A 14,058-nucleotide genomic window follows, 5' to 3' on the forward strand; every position below is an offset into this window, starting at 1 on the left:
AAAATGACAAAAATACATTCATGCACGTCATATATGAAGTCACTTAACGGAACTTGACTAATATCTGTCAAAGTCAAGAATTTAACGGGATAAATCTAACGGGAGTTAATTTCAGGGTCATCTGTTTGATAAATCTAAATGAATGTTAAAAAAAAAAGTAACCAATATTGTTTGATAAAAAGTTGAGGGACCAATAATACAACTTTGTTTGATTAAATATTTAACCTTAATATTGAAAATAGAAAAAATTAAAAAAATAGCGCAAAACAGAACCCACCCCCCATTCTCTTCCCTTCACAAAACCCTCGTTCCTCAAACTCTGCCGTTCTCTGTTCTTCTCATTACATATAAACAGTTTCAACCCCCTTTTGATTAATTCATTTAATTTTATAAATAATTAAAATCTATGATATATATAATATTCTTATAATCGAACACATTCCGTTGTTGTTTTCAATTTTATTTTGTGGGATTTGAATCCGTATTATCAAGGAGATGGTCTCTGGTTCTCGAATTGAAGGGGGTAACAACACAACGCATAATTTATCTGCTGGTGTTCGTAAAACCATTCAATCGATTAAAGAAATTGTTGGTAATCATTCTGATGCTGATATTTATGCAACCCTTAAAGAAACCAACATGGATCCTAATGAAACTACTCAGAAACTGCTAAATCAAGGTTCTTTTGCAATAAAGTTTCTTCCTTTATGCTTCATTGTTCAGACTTTTTAATTAAATTGCTATTATTATTTGTTTTTGACATTGTTGGAATGAATTTAGGGTTTATAGTATTAAAGGGGCTGCAACTTTTTTGTTATTGAAGAAGTAGAAATTATGAAAGCTATTTCTGTTTAGATTTTGACTTAGCTTCCAAGTCAGAAATTATAATTATAATTTTAATTTCTTTTATTACTGTGTATGTTCATACTCTTTAAATGAAGGGCTATTAGTGTGGATTAGAGCAATGACAAGACCATACTGACTATAAATTCATCTCATTACTGCTAATAATTGTGTAACCTTTGGTCTGTTTTGTACTCATGCTAGCTAGAACTATTGATAAATGAAGCTACAATAAGTCTGTTATCACTGAACAGTTTTTTATGCTTATCTTTAGCCACTGGCTAATTTAAGTAGAGACCCGTGGGTTCACGGGACATCGTTAGTTTGAAACTTTTAGTAGAAAATACCCTGTAAATTGTATAGGACACCACTAAATTTGAATGTATGACCCCATATATTTTTCAAATCTATAGTATTTCTTTTAAATTATAAAGGACACCACTAAATTATACTCGTACTACTTGGACCCCATATATTTGTCGAATTTAAAACTTTTTTGAAGGTAAACTATCACTAAAATAGCATTCTAATATAATTAGTACTGAAAAAAAAATTCAGGACCCCATTGAATTTTAATCCTGGAATCGCCTCGCCACTGTCTTTGGCCATTCTTATTCGAAATGTCGCTTAAGTCAATTATGCTTCATGTAAATGTGTAATGGGAACTATGTTGCCAATAGTTTTGTGATTTGATTCTATATGACGTATGCATGTCTTTGAGATGATAATCTTGATAACTCATGAAGAGTACTTCTTTGCTTTTATTCTTATTCTTTGCGAACTTAATAAATGCCTTTAAGCCTCACATTACTTGGTTGTAGTTACTTATTTTCAACTGCGTACCGTGAGTACATCTGTACATGTATTTGGGGTGCTGGCTCTCTGACTAGTTCACTGTGCTCTTGTATTAAATTTTATATTATCGTATCTATTGTACACTGTTGTCCTCAAAACTTTAAAAGTGAACATACAGAGCTATCTTGGCTCTTGAATTGCTGTGCAATTACTTATAATTTCTGTAGTTATATCTGATTATTTCCGCTTAACAGATCCTTTTCATGAAGTTAGGAGAAAAAGAGACAAGAAGAAGGAGGTTTGTTATCGTACCCTTTTAAATTCATGTATGCTTTCTTTAACATGCCGTTTTACATGTCTTTATTGTAAAGTTTCACCCTTTTTTAGTAACAGTGTTCATGTCGAGACATTTATTTCACATACGTTTCTGAAATAATGACCTCGATTAGTGTCACAAATTTCTGTTGCTTAACTGCGGTTAAAGAACTTGAGTATTTTTTGATACTTGCATTATTTCAGGTTATACCTTCAAAGACTCCTGTGCCTGTCAAACCGATAAAACCAACTGAACAGCCAGTTCAAGCGATGAAGTCCAACACATATTTAGATCGTAATCCGCGAAGGACAAATATTGTTAGGAATAATGCACATGGTAATGTAGTTGGTTTACACATTTTTTATTACTCAGTCACTTGTATCATCTAAACGATTTTTATCGCTGTCGTATTCATTGTCGAAAATTTGTTAGATGCAGGAGTGACCAGACAGTTTAGACAGTTTCGTGTTGTGAGGGACAACAGAATCAATCAATATGATAATAGAGTTATCAAACCTTCTGCTAAAAACTCAGAAGTTGTGTCCACAAAAGAGCCACCGATTTCAAATGTGTCCGCAAAGAGGTAATTGTGTTGAAATTTTGTTTAATAAACGTGTTCATACAAAAGAGCTTCACAAATAGTCAATGTTAGAACTAAGGGGGTACTTGGTTGGTTGCATGGAATGACTATTGAAATGACTTTCATTCCCACTTTTCAAACCACCCTTTTACATGGGTTTCATATATGCTATTGTGTCATTCTTAATGTTATGTCCATACCAAACAAACTAGTTTTCTATCATTCCTATAACTATAACCCACCAACCAAACACACCTTATATATCCTCGTTTTTCACCAACTTCATACTGTTTACACTAAATTTTCATACCGTTTTATAGTGTGATGAATAGTAATAATCAAATTACGTTAAAATCAGCGCAACACTTTTCATTACACAAAAATTTAGTGTTTCATCTTAACCCTTAGAGTTGTTATACTTTCTGTTCATTGTGTGAAATGTGTAATTATATAAAAATTTTCGGTAAATATAAACTGAGCTGAATTATTTATTTTCATGTATTCAAGTTTATTGAAAGATATAGTGTAAAAACTTTAGGGCACACATTAGATCATACATTTTTTCAAAGTGAGCATTTCATAAATGTATTTTACACTAAAATAGTACACTTTTTAGTGCTCAAATCCGAGATTCTCGAAGATCAGTTTTTAACTATCTTGTCTGTTCAATGGTCCTGTGCAGTTCAGTTGAGACTTCCAAAAATCAAAAACCGATGAATCTTCCGGTTGATTCACTCTCCAAACAAGTAAAGGGTGTTAGTTTAAGTGGTAAGAGATCAACCATTACTCCACCTGTGAATGCAACAAAAACTCATGATTCGGTTACATCACCAAACAGTTCAGTTGCAGTAGTTGGAGTATATTCATCTTCTTCAGACCCCGTTCATATACCTTCCCTGGCATCTAGACCATCTGCAAACGTTGGCACCATAAAACGTGAAGTTGGGACAGTCGGTGTTCGGCGTTATACATCTGAAAATACGGCTAAGATGTCATCGTTTCAGGGTGCTTTTGTATCAAAATCGGAACTGAATGTTTCAGAATCAGTGCCTGCTGCAAAGTTGTTGAATAACATTAATGGTAATCAGCATAATAGCCGGCCGCATCAACACCCTGTGAATCATCAGAAAGGTATGAACAATTTTAAACATTTTTTTAAACGTGTTCTTCAATTTGAATTACTTACTGAAGTTGTTTCTTTCCGAGCATATGCTTCTGTTTTAGGTCTTAAAAAATTGTTAAGTGTTTGGTATGTAGGAACGGGGCGTGGAAATTTTACTAAGGATCATGATTCCTGTCTTTTTATGGGGTATAGGTTCTTCTTTGTTTATTTACTTTCATTATTTTAAACAGCAAAATGAAAGTTTACTATATAATTTTTTTTTTTTTTTCTATTTTGGTAAACTAATTCTGTGAAGAGGAATCAGTTCTTAGTTAAAATATTTATCAGTTTTCACTAGGCCTGGCAATCCAAACCCATATCCCTAAAAATAGGTCCATTGGGTCCTTCCCAAACCCGTTGGGTCATTTCTATTCTACTACAACAAACCTGTTTGGGTCCAATACTTTTAAAAAGCCCAATACCTTCCAAACCCGTTTGGGTCCAAAATAGGTCGAACAAAGTTTATACGCTCAATTATACGACTATGTACACTCAACACATACACATCGTTCGCTCAAAAACACAAAATTGAAAACTTAATACGAATGAGAAATTGAAGCAAGGGTGAAACAATCAAATCGTGAAATTGAAGCGACGATCAGGTGCGCTTTTAATTTGAAACTAAGGGTTTTGTCACCTATTTGTTTTGCCTCAATTTTTAAAAAAAATAAATTGAAATCAGGGTTCTATATAATCACCTGGTGGTGAACTGGTGATCATAGTGGTGGGTATTTTGGGAACTATTGGGTGGTGCCATTTTCTAAAAACGGGATTGAACATAGCTCCTGAATTGACGTTTTGGTGAGTCATAGTGTCGAACCAATGTTAGACTTTTTGTATGAATTCTCATTTATTGTTCAAATAGCTCATAAGATGTTTTGTACATACTTTGTTTAAGAATATCTAACTAATCTTTTAAGAGTATGACATGGTATTTGCTCTATGTCTGAGTTGAATAATTTAATCAGATTTTAGCGATAGTCTGATTATTATCACTATTATCATACAATGGACATTATTTGAACTTTATAGCTTTATGAGAATAAATGAATCATTACTTGTTGATGACTGATTTGGAATGTGTATTCAAGTTTTAACTACTAAAATTTTTTTAATCTGTACAGTATAAAATTATTTTTATGTTTATTTTAAGATTTTTATCTCATTTTAAAAAATTTAGGCAAAAATATGGGTCTCGACCCAATCCCAACCCGACCCAACCCGTTTGGGTCTGACCTGTTTGGGTCGGTTAAAAAAATCTGACCCATTTGGGTTTGACCTGTTTGGACCCAAACCCGACCCGACCCGATTGCCAGGTGTAGTTTTCACATTTAATTTTAAATGCTATACGATCCTTCTCAAAATATAGAAGGCTTTTATCTTTAGAGTTTTACATCTCATTTGAAGTATACTTGTTTTATGTTTGTGAGATAGTAGGAATCAGTAGAGAAGGGGCAATACCTTATTAGCTTTTTATTTTGAAACATCAGATTTTTCTTGCAATTAGTTCTGCATTCTTGTATTCTTGCTTGTCCTTTTTTCATCCGTTTTGGAAATTATGTTTGCTATTAATTGTTTCCTTTCCCAAGTTACAGAATTTTTTTTTTGTGCAATATTGTGTCCAATACGACTCCCACACAACAGTTAGACTGGTAGTTTTAATTTGACTCTGCATCTTATGTGAATGTTTTGTTTCTAAATGTAAAGGAAACAAGGAGTGGAAACCGAAATCAAGTAAGAAACCAACAAGTGCTACTGGAGTGGGGGTTATTGGATCGCCTAAAAAACCTGCATCGACTCCTGCTAACAATAACAACTCTAAGGAACTGGTTACCGAGGGAACTAATCAGTTGCAGGATAAATTGGCACCTGCAACTACTACTACTCATGAGGATCAAAATGTGATCATTGCAGCACACATTCGAGTCTCTGAGACTGATCGTTGTTGCCTCACTTTCGGCAGTTTAGGAATCGAGGTTGAGGTCCCTCAGAATTCTGGATATCAAGAGGAGGCTAGTTATATTGAGGAGTCGCAGTCAGAACCTCCTTTAACAAGGTTAGTTTATTGCTTGCTTGCTGTATGCGCTGTTGTAAACGACGTCTGTTGCGTCCGTTGCGACGTTTTGGTGACTAGCCCGTCTCGACTCCGTTCCGTTGTGTAATAAGTCGGTCAACGGTCAAAAAGTCGGGCCAAATGCGGGAAGGTCGGGTTAATGCCGGTCAAAAGTCAAAAATTCGGTTAAAATGGGTCAAAAGCTGGTCAACCCGATCAAAATTGACGTAGTAGTTTTGTGTTACTTTTTTTTGTATTATATGAACGATAATAGCGTTTATAGGTACAAGTTGTTCAACGAAGGTTTTTAGGCTTAAAATATGTGTATATATATTTATATATATAAAAGTCTAATGTTAGTCAACGTCCGTCTCGACCCGTCTTGACGTTTTAAGGTCCCCACCGTCTCGACCCCGTTTCACGTCTTTGTCAACCTTGGCTGTATGTATGATGTGTTTTCTTGATGGTTAAATAATAACGTGATTAAAGTTGGCGGATAGTAATTAATTGATGTTAATCATTGACTGACAGTTTATCGGTTAGTTCTCCGGACTCGTCATGTGATGAACCTTCCCGTAGCAAACAAGTTGAGTGGGTAGATGAACATATTCAGAGTTCTGGTTCCATTTCACAAGAGTCAGGCACATCGTCCGAACAACAACAACCTAGTGATAGATTAGAGTCGTCTTCAAGTCCTCAAAACAATGAAGACGACTACACAAATAATATCGGTGTTGTTAGACACAGCAGCCCATCACAACATGCATCAGAGTTACCAAGCTTGTCAGTAAGTTTATTACTTTTATATGACCCTTAATTAACATAGTTTATTACTGCTGCTTTATAAAATCTGTAATTAAGAGGGAAGCACTTTTTTTGGATAAGTAAATTTTTTTTTATTTTTTTATTTTTTATTTTCAAACATTAAGATCACATGAAAATATGAACATTTAAAAAACACTTTTGATAAATGTTATTATTTTGGCGGGAAAATGCTCGAAGAAATAAATGATAACATGCATCATTAGTAAATTTTTAATTAGAGTTTTTTTCAGGGGTTTGGAAATTAGGTTTTAGAAATTAGGGTTCCGAATTTGGCTTTAGAAATTAGGGTTTAGATTGAATTTTTATTACGAACGGTTTAAAGTTACTAAACTCTAAATCGGGCTAAATTTTGAAAAAAAACTTCACATACGATGAAAAAAAACTCTAAATAAAATGTTACTCATGATGCATGTTATCATTTATTTATTCGAGTGTTACCCTGTCAAAATAATAACATTCATCACAAAGTGTCTTTTTTTAATGTTCGTATTTTCATGTGATCTTAATGTTTGAATTTAAGAAGAAAAAAAAACAAAAAATAAATATAATAAATTTACTTCCCCCTTCTCCAACAAAGTGCTTCCCTCTTGATGACCCTATCTTTATATATCTTATATCTTGTAGTAATAATATATAATAACATGAGTCTGCATAAATAAACCTAGAAACCGTCCTGATTTGGTGCTTTGGTGTAATAGCAGGCTTATGACTCTCAGACTGGATATGATATATCATATTTCAGACCCCGTACTGACGAATCTTTAAGGGGTCAGGTTCTACCGATCCCTCAGGAGGTGAATTTCTATCAACTTTTATTGTTTATTTTCCATATAGTTGAATATATACAACATTGACTATCAAAGTTCTTAACAGTTACATAAATAAACTAAGATTTATCATTATTTTTTTTCTTCCTATTATTCATATGTATATATAGTAAATATAGTATGCTATGCATATTATTAATAGGCTCACTTGTTTATTAACGGGTCAATGGCTTATCTACACCCCTAGTTTCATACATGGTTTATGTACATGATGTTATCTTACTTTGTTGACTTGATGTGAGCAAATTGTCTAATCGTATGTTGCTTATTTATTTATTTATTTATTTATTTATTTATTTATCTATTTATTTATTTATTTATTTATAGGCCGCCTTTAATTCTCATTTGGGTAACAACATCCCTGCAAGTACAATAGCGATGTTACAACAACAACAGCAAGGTCAAGTGGCCCAAATGTACCCACAAATTCATCATCATCATCATCTTCAGCATTTTATACCTTATCATCATCATCGTCAGTTTATAACTCCTCCTCCTGTTTATGTTCCACCAATGATGATGCAGCAGCAGCCTACCTACTCTTCTAACAATCCTTCTCATCATCTTCATCCCACTAACGCTAGTACTTACCTTGTGCTCCCTGGGGCAGCTAACTCACCACACGTCAACGCTAAATACGCAATTCCACCACAATATAAATCTCTTCAGGCTCCCACTCTTAACGGGTTCGGGAATTTTACTAGTCCAACTGGATGCACGCTAAACACACCTGGAGTTGTAGATGATCCTTCTCGGCTCAAGTATAAAGATGCTGGCAATGTGTACCTTCCTAACCCTCAGGTAAATAAGTCACCACAATTTTCCAAATTTACTTTTATGTATGTATACAGTTATAATAATGTTTTTGTTAAACTGCATCATCATTCCCGTTTATTTGACGTGAATTTACTTGATTAACACCTTTTATAACTTGTATATCAAAACTTAGCTGACAAACAATTTCTGTCAACAAAGTAGCCAAGAAAAGGGTAAAAAGGAAACTGCAGTTTGTGAAAAAAAGTGAAATCAACATTCTTAAAATAGAGGGCCAAACTCCAATACTCCATATAAATGGTTAAACTCTGAAATAGAAAAAACTTCGCACAGTATCTCGTAGAGCGTTGGCCATATCTAAGTATATTTCATTGTGCAACTGTTTATAAAAAAATTTGTTAAATGACTTTTGAAAAGTAGTATTGAAGTCTACTATCACATAGACCTAGCAGTTAATAACTTTGTGTAATAAATGATGATGTTGCAGGGTGAGGCATCTGAACATTGGATGAATCCAAGGGAGATGCAATCAGCAGCATCATACTACAACATGGCTACTGGACAAACACCTCCTCATGCTGCATATATGGCGCCATCACACACTGCCCATGCCACCTCATTCAATGCTGCCGCACAATCTTCTCATATGCAATTCTCTGGATTATATCACCCTTCACAACTAACAGCGCATCATATGGGCCCCAACATGGGCGGGAACGTTGGAGTCGCACCAGGAACCCAAGTTGCTGGATATCATCATCAGCAGCAGCAGCAGCAGCAGCCTCAGTTGAGTCAACTGAATTGGACAGGAAACTTTTGAATAACTTATGATATCACCTTTCTTTGTATGGGGAATGAAATCAAATTAGTTATACAAGTTTTTTTCTTTTTTTTTTCCTTTCAATTTTTTGTTTTGTTTATGAGAATGGACCTTAAAAGCTTCCCTATCAATGCGTAATGCGTTGCCGCTGTCAATGAAAAGTTATTGTTAGTTCTTGGTTTCAACCCTTCAAGGTTCGTGTCTTTAAGATGACATTTAATCATATCATCATATACTTATGGTATTATAATATATATGTACATAGACTACAAAAACTAAAACCATTTGTTCAGTTGAAAAATAGGTACTCATTTAGTAAAGTACTACGTGGTGAATGCCATAGTGATAGTAGATTTTGGTGCATTGAAATTTGTTTGTAAAACATTAGAGAGCTAGCTGGTGTATAAGGAGTTTATCTTGTTACGTCTAAATCATTTTCACTAAGCATATTTCATGTTGAAGGCAGATTTTTAAGAGTCTATAAACTGTATAAAGTAAGTTAAATTTAGTGTCTAGTATGAACTTGATACTTAATTCATATTATGTGTGAACTATACCTGACTCATTCAACGGTTATGGTCATTGGAGTGCCGCGGCTTGTACCCCTAAGCTTATGTTTTCTTTCTTTACAATATCTATTCACATTACGAGGTCATTGACAATTTACAAAAGCTTAAAAATCTATGTACAAAACAAATCCAAAGATGATATAAGTATGCATAAACCTTCTTCAAGTAATTAACACAAACAAAATTTGCTAAATTTAGGGATTATCACCAAAAAGCCCATTTTCTTGAACTTGTTTGCGTGAGAGCCCATAAAAAAAAAAGTTTGACAATTTGCCCTCGCAAGGAGCAAGATGCCTCTTGCTCCCTTGCGCCTTGCGTCCTTGCGACCTTAGTCACACTTGAGAGCAAGGAGCAAGGAGCAAAGTGCATCTTGCTCCCTTGCTCCCAGGTGGAAGCAAGGACGCAAGGTGCCTCTTGCTCCCTTGCTCCCAGGTGGAAGCAAGGTGCCTCTTGCTCCCTTGCTCCCAGGTGGAAGCAAGGACGCAAGGTGCCTCTTGCTCCCTTGCTCCCAGGTGGAAGCAAGGACGCAAGGTGCATTTGCTTCCTTGCTTCCACCTGGGAGCAAGGGAGCAAGAGGCACCTTGCTCCCAGGTGGAAGCAAGGGAGCAAGAGGCATCTTGCGTCCTTGCTTCCACCTGGGAGCAAGGGAGCAAGAGGCACCTTGCTCTCAAGTGTGACTAAGGTCGCAAGGACGCAAGGCGCAAGGGAGCAAGAGGCATCTTGCTCCTTGCGAGGGCAAATTGTCAAACTTTTTTTTTATGGGCTCTCACGCAAACAAGTTCAAAAAAATGGATTTTTTGGTGATAATCCCGCTAAATTTATATGACGTAAAACACATCAACACTAATCGTACGAGAATACTAATATTATTTCACCTAGAGCACTAAAAATGATAAGAAAAACCATAAATATGTTCACTTATCCACATTTAGAGATAAAATTTTGTTACTTCAATCAAATTAGTTATCGTGTATGTGTTGGTGATTTTTGTGTTGAATTTAAGTTTTTGTGGTACGAATGATTTCGTTGTTAAGAATTTTGGACTCAAAACAACACACACAATTAATGGCAATTGCAATTGACAGTCAATAAATTGAACTATAATCATAATTATATTTATCATCTTTATTTTTGATAATCATAAACTTTTAATTGTAACAATAATAATAATAATACTAATATTAATAGTAATAGTAAAAGTACTAGAAACATTATTATTCTAACTTATAATTACATTTAATAAATTAATATTTCACATTATTAATTATGTACAGTAATTATAATATATATAATAACATACATTTAATATTTAATATATTACAATATGCATATAATCATCAATTTTGTATTTTAATCATATATATATACATATACATATATATATATATATATATATATATATATATATATATATATATATACATACATATATATTCAACTATTATATATATAATATTGTTTTAAATATTAAGTTTTGTTACTTAGATAAATATATCAATTATTTATATTGAAACATATAATTCAAGGTATACATTTAATCCTTTGCTAACGTTGGCAATTCATGTTAGAAATCATTTACATTCAATTACTCTACATATTCACATAACGAGTTTTGGTTATTTTAAGTTATCTTATGATAGTTCAGTAACGTATTTAATTTATTATATATAATTATTTAAATATATAATCATTTATATATATACATTAAAGGTTCGTGAATCGTCGAGAATAATCAAAAGGGCAAATGCATTCATGTAACTGTCCCAAAGTTTTCGAGACTCAACATTACAGACTTTGCTTATCGTGTCGAAACTATATAAAGATTAAGTTTAAATTTGATCGGAAATTTCCGGGTCATCACACCTTTGCGCTTGTGCATTGGGATGGGGGTGGGGAAGTCTCAAGTTCGAGTCCCTCTCTTGAAAAATATCCGTGGGATTTATTTCCTAAAAATCGGATTGCCCCGGAGAAGGTTTTACCGACCCGTATTCAGGACCCAGGTACGACCGCCTGCCCCTCGGGATGGTTTAAGGTTCGGATTCATGTAATACGGTTCGGGTTTCCTGCCCGAAAGCGCGTGGGTGCATGGCAAATGAGAGTATTCAATACCAACAACTTGCTTTTAAAAAAAATCAATAATATCCATATCCTTTTAAATATATTTCATCAATCTATATCTATATCCGCTGGATGAAGTGAGTTAATGAATATCTGTCGATTTTTTTTTAAAACATTCATATTATGAAATGAAATTATTAAAGTATCTTTAACAAATATAAATTTGATGTAATTTAACAAAAACTATACACTATTTTCTAAAAATATTTCTATTATGAATGAAATCATTATAGTATATTTAACAAATATAAATTTAATGTAATTTTTAAAAATTATACACTATTTATTCAAAAAAAATTCTTATTATAGATTGAAATCTTAAAAAGTATCTTTTACAATATATAAATTTAGCATAATTTAATAAAAATTATCCACTATTTTTTACAACATTTGTATCGTTAATTTTGATTATTTATATCGATTTTAATTGATCGAAACATATAAATATTCAATTGATCGGACATTCATTGACATCACTCTTCAAATATTAAAGGATTTTTCTAATTAAAAAATAATAATAATTTCTCTAAAAATGGACTAAATTAATATTAAATAGCTGTCATGCTGAGCTGGATAATTAGATGCACACATTACCCACTTCCACGTGGCCACAAACTATTGCATATCAGGTAGCCAATATGGAAGGAAATCAACCGAAAACGAAGAAAATGTACACATCCTTTGGACGATATCATCCAGCTGGCAAATACAAATCTTCTACTGTACAATTACATTATACACGCATAATTAACAGCACAATTGATGACGTGGATTTTTTATATTACCCATTTTGCTAGTGCAATATATGGATTCCTCCTCTAATCATTGCATATATTTTCAGTTTTTTCATTCCATATAAACCACAATAAATTTGTCTCTCCTATCCTACTTCCCTTTTCCCACAATATACTCTGCATCTCTCTCTAAATTGCCCAGATTTCAGCTTGATTTTCAATTTAAGATTAATTTTAAAATTATTTTTCCTTTTCTTAATTATAACTTTTATTACTATTACTATACTATCAATATTTATTAACGAATTTTCAAAAGATTTTATCTGAAATGAATTTTAGGTTTTTATTTTTGTTTCCTAAAATATCAGAAGCTGAAGAAGGAGATTGGGAGAAAGAAAGATAATTAAGAATTTATTATATATATACATAATCTTTATCTATCTATATCTATATATCGGTTATATATATATAGAGAGAACTTTATTTCTGGCAAATATAATTTGCTCTGCTTTTTTCGTGGTAATTTGAGCTATTTTATTGATTACATTTGATTTGAATTAAAAGCTTGATTGATGTTTATTTTAATTTAATTTTTCTAATGATTTATCGTTCAATTTTTATATAGGAATGTCTACTACGGTGATGAGTGATCCGATGATGATGTCAGCAACAGACACGCCTGCAAATCAAACCGTACCGGCAACGGAAGTTGAATTTGTGAAATGCGAGTGTTGCGGATTAACGGAAGAGTGTACGCCGGCGTATACGGAGCGTATTCGAGAACGATATCATGGCAAATGGATCTGCGGATTATGTGGAGAAGCAGTGAAGGATGAGATAGTTAGAAGTACTGATAGATTGATAAGTACAGAAGAAGCTATGACACGTCACATGACGTTTTGTAGAGCTTCCAGATCATCAGGTCCACCACCGAATCCGGCGGTGCATTTGATCGCTGCTATGCGACAGATTCTACGAAGATGTGTTGATTCACCGAGATCGCTTAGATCGATGCCGAGTAGTCCTACGATGAAAAATCGCGATATCGGTGGACTCGCGCGTTCTGAGAGCTGTATGCCGACTTTAACCCTAACTGTTGAATCGAAGTCGTCGGATAATGAATTGGATGAATCTGATGATCAGAAATTGATGACTGAAAAATGTTAGTAGTTTTTTTTTAATCATTTTGCTGATGATGATGTTTAAAGGATCTGGAATTATTTAAACTGCATAATTTATGAAAAATTATCAGTAAAACAAGGTCTTTCATGTTACGAGTATTATCTTTCTGTTATTACTATTAGGTTGTTTATGACTTTATTTTTTTTTATTTCTTTCGTTTATTTCATTTTAGACCTACAATTAACAATTAAGTTCAATATGAGAGCCCTAAAAGTTACATTTATTTGTTATGAAAAATAATTATTGTAAGTTTACAATGAACCATGTTTGAAATTGCTCCTTTTATAACGTTTGCATGTACTTTTGAAGAAAATTGCTAATTGGCTTTTTGAACATACGTACATACATTTTACATTTTGCTATTGCAAGATATATTCTCTATCTCTATCTAGTTATAGCCGCAAGCTACATATAAATTATAAGTAGTGAGTATCACAAAAAAGTGATAATAAAAAGACAA

At 33.3% G+C, this 14,058-nt stretch overlaps 2 protein-coding genes across 4 annotated transcripts; both read left to right on the forward strand.

Annotated features, from left to right (window-relative positions):
- Positions 1-288: 288 nt before the first annotated feature.
- Positions 289-9,068, forward strand: LOC139892724 (uncharacterized). Of its 3 annotated transcripts, none has more exons than XM_071875842.1 (10): positions 289-679; positions 1,893-1,936; positions 2,158-2,290; positions 2,387-2,537; positions 3,217-3,665; positions 5,404-5,752; positions 6,281-6,536; positions 7,273-7,368; positions 7,729-8,202; positions 8,663-9,068. In XM_071875842.1, the coding sequence occupies exons 1-10, from the start codon at positions 496-498 to the stop codon at positions 8,993-8,995; spliced, it is 2,469 nt and encodes an 822-aa protein (XP_071731943.1). In that variant the 5' UTR covers positions 289-495; the 3' UTR covers positions 8,996-9,068. The 3 variants fall into 3 exon arrangements, with proteins under 3 accessions (XP_071731943.1, XP_071731944.1, XP_071731946.1); XM_071875843.1 differs by having other exon boundaries at positions 7,276-7,368; XM_071875845.1 differs by having other exon boundaries at positions 2,393-2,537.
- A 3,474-nt stretch (positions 9,069-12,542) lies between these two features.
- Positions 12,543-13,690, forward strand: LOC139892725 (uncharacterized). The gene is made up of 2 exons (XM_071875846.1): positions 12,543-12,935; positions 13,042-13,690. Exon 2 carries the CDS (start codon positions 13,044-13,046, stop codon positions 13,581-13,583), a length of 540 nt encoding a protein of 179 aa, XP_071731947.1. The 5' UTR covers positions 12,543-12,935; positions 13,042-13,043; the 3' UTR covers positions 13,584-13,690.
- The last annotated feature ends 368 nt before the right edge of the window (positions 13,691-14,058 follow it).

The sequence above is a fragment of the Rutidosis leptorrhynchoides genome, chromosome 2, assembly GCF_046630445.1.
Source record: "Rutidosis leptorrhynchoides isolate AG116_Rl617_1_P2 chromosome 2, CSIRO_AGI_Rlap_v1, whole genome shotgun sequence".
Taxonomy (NCBI): domain Eukaryota; kingdom Viridiplantae; phylum Streptophyta; class Magnoliopsida; order Asterales; family Asteraceae; genus Rutidosis; species Rutidosis leptorrhynchoides.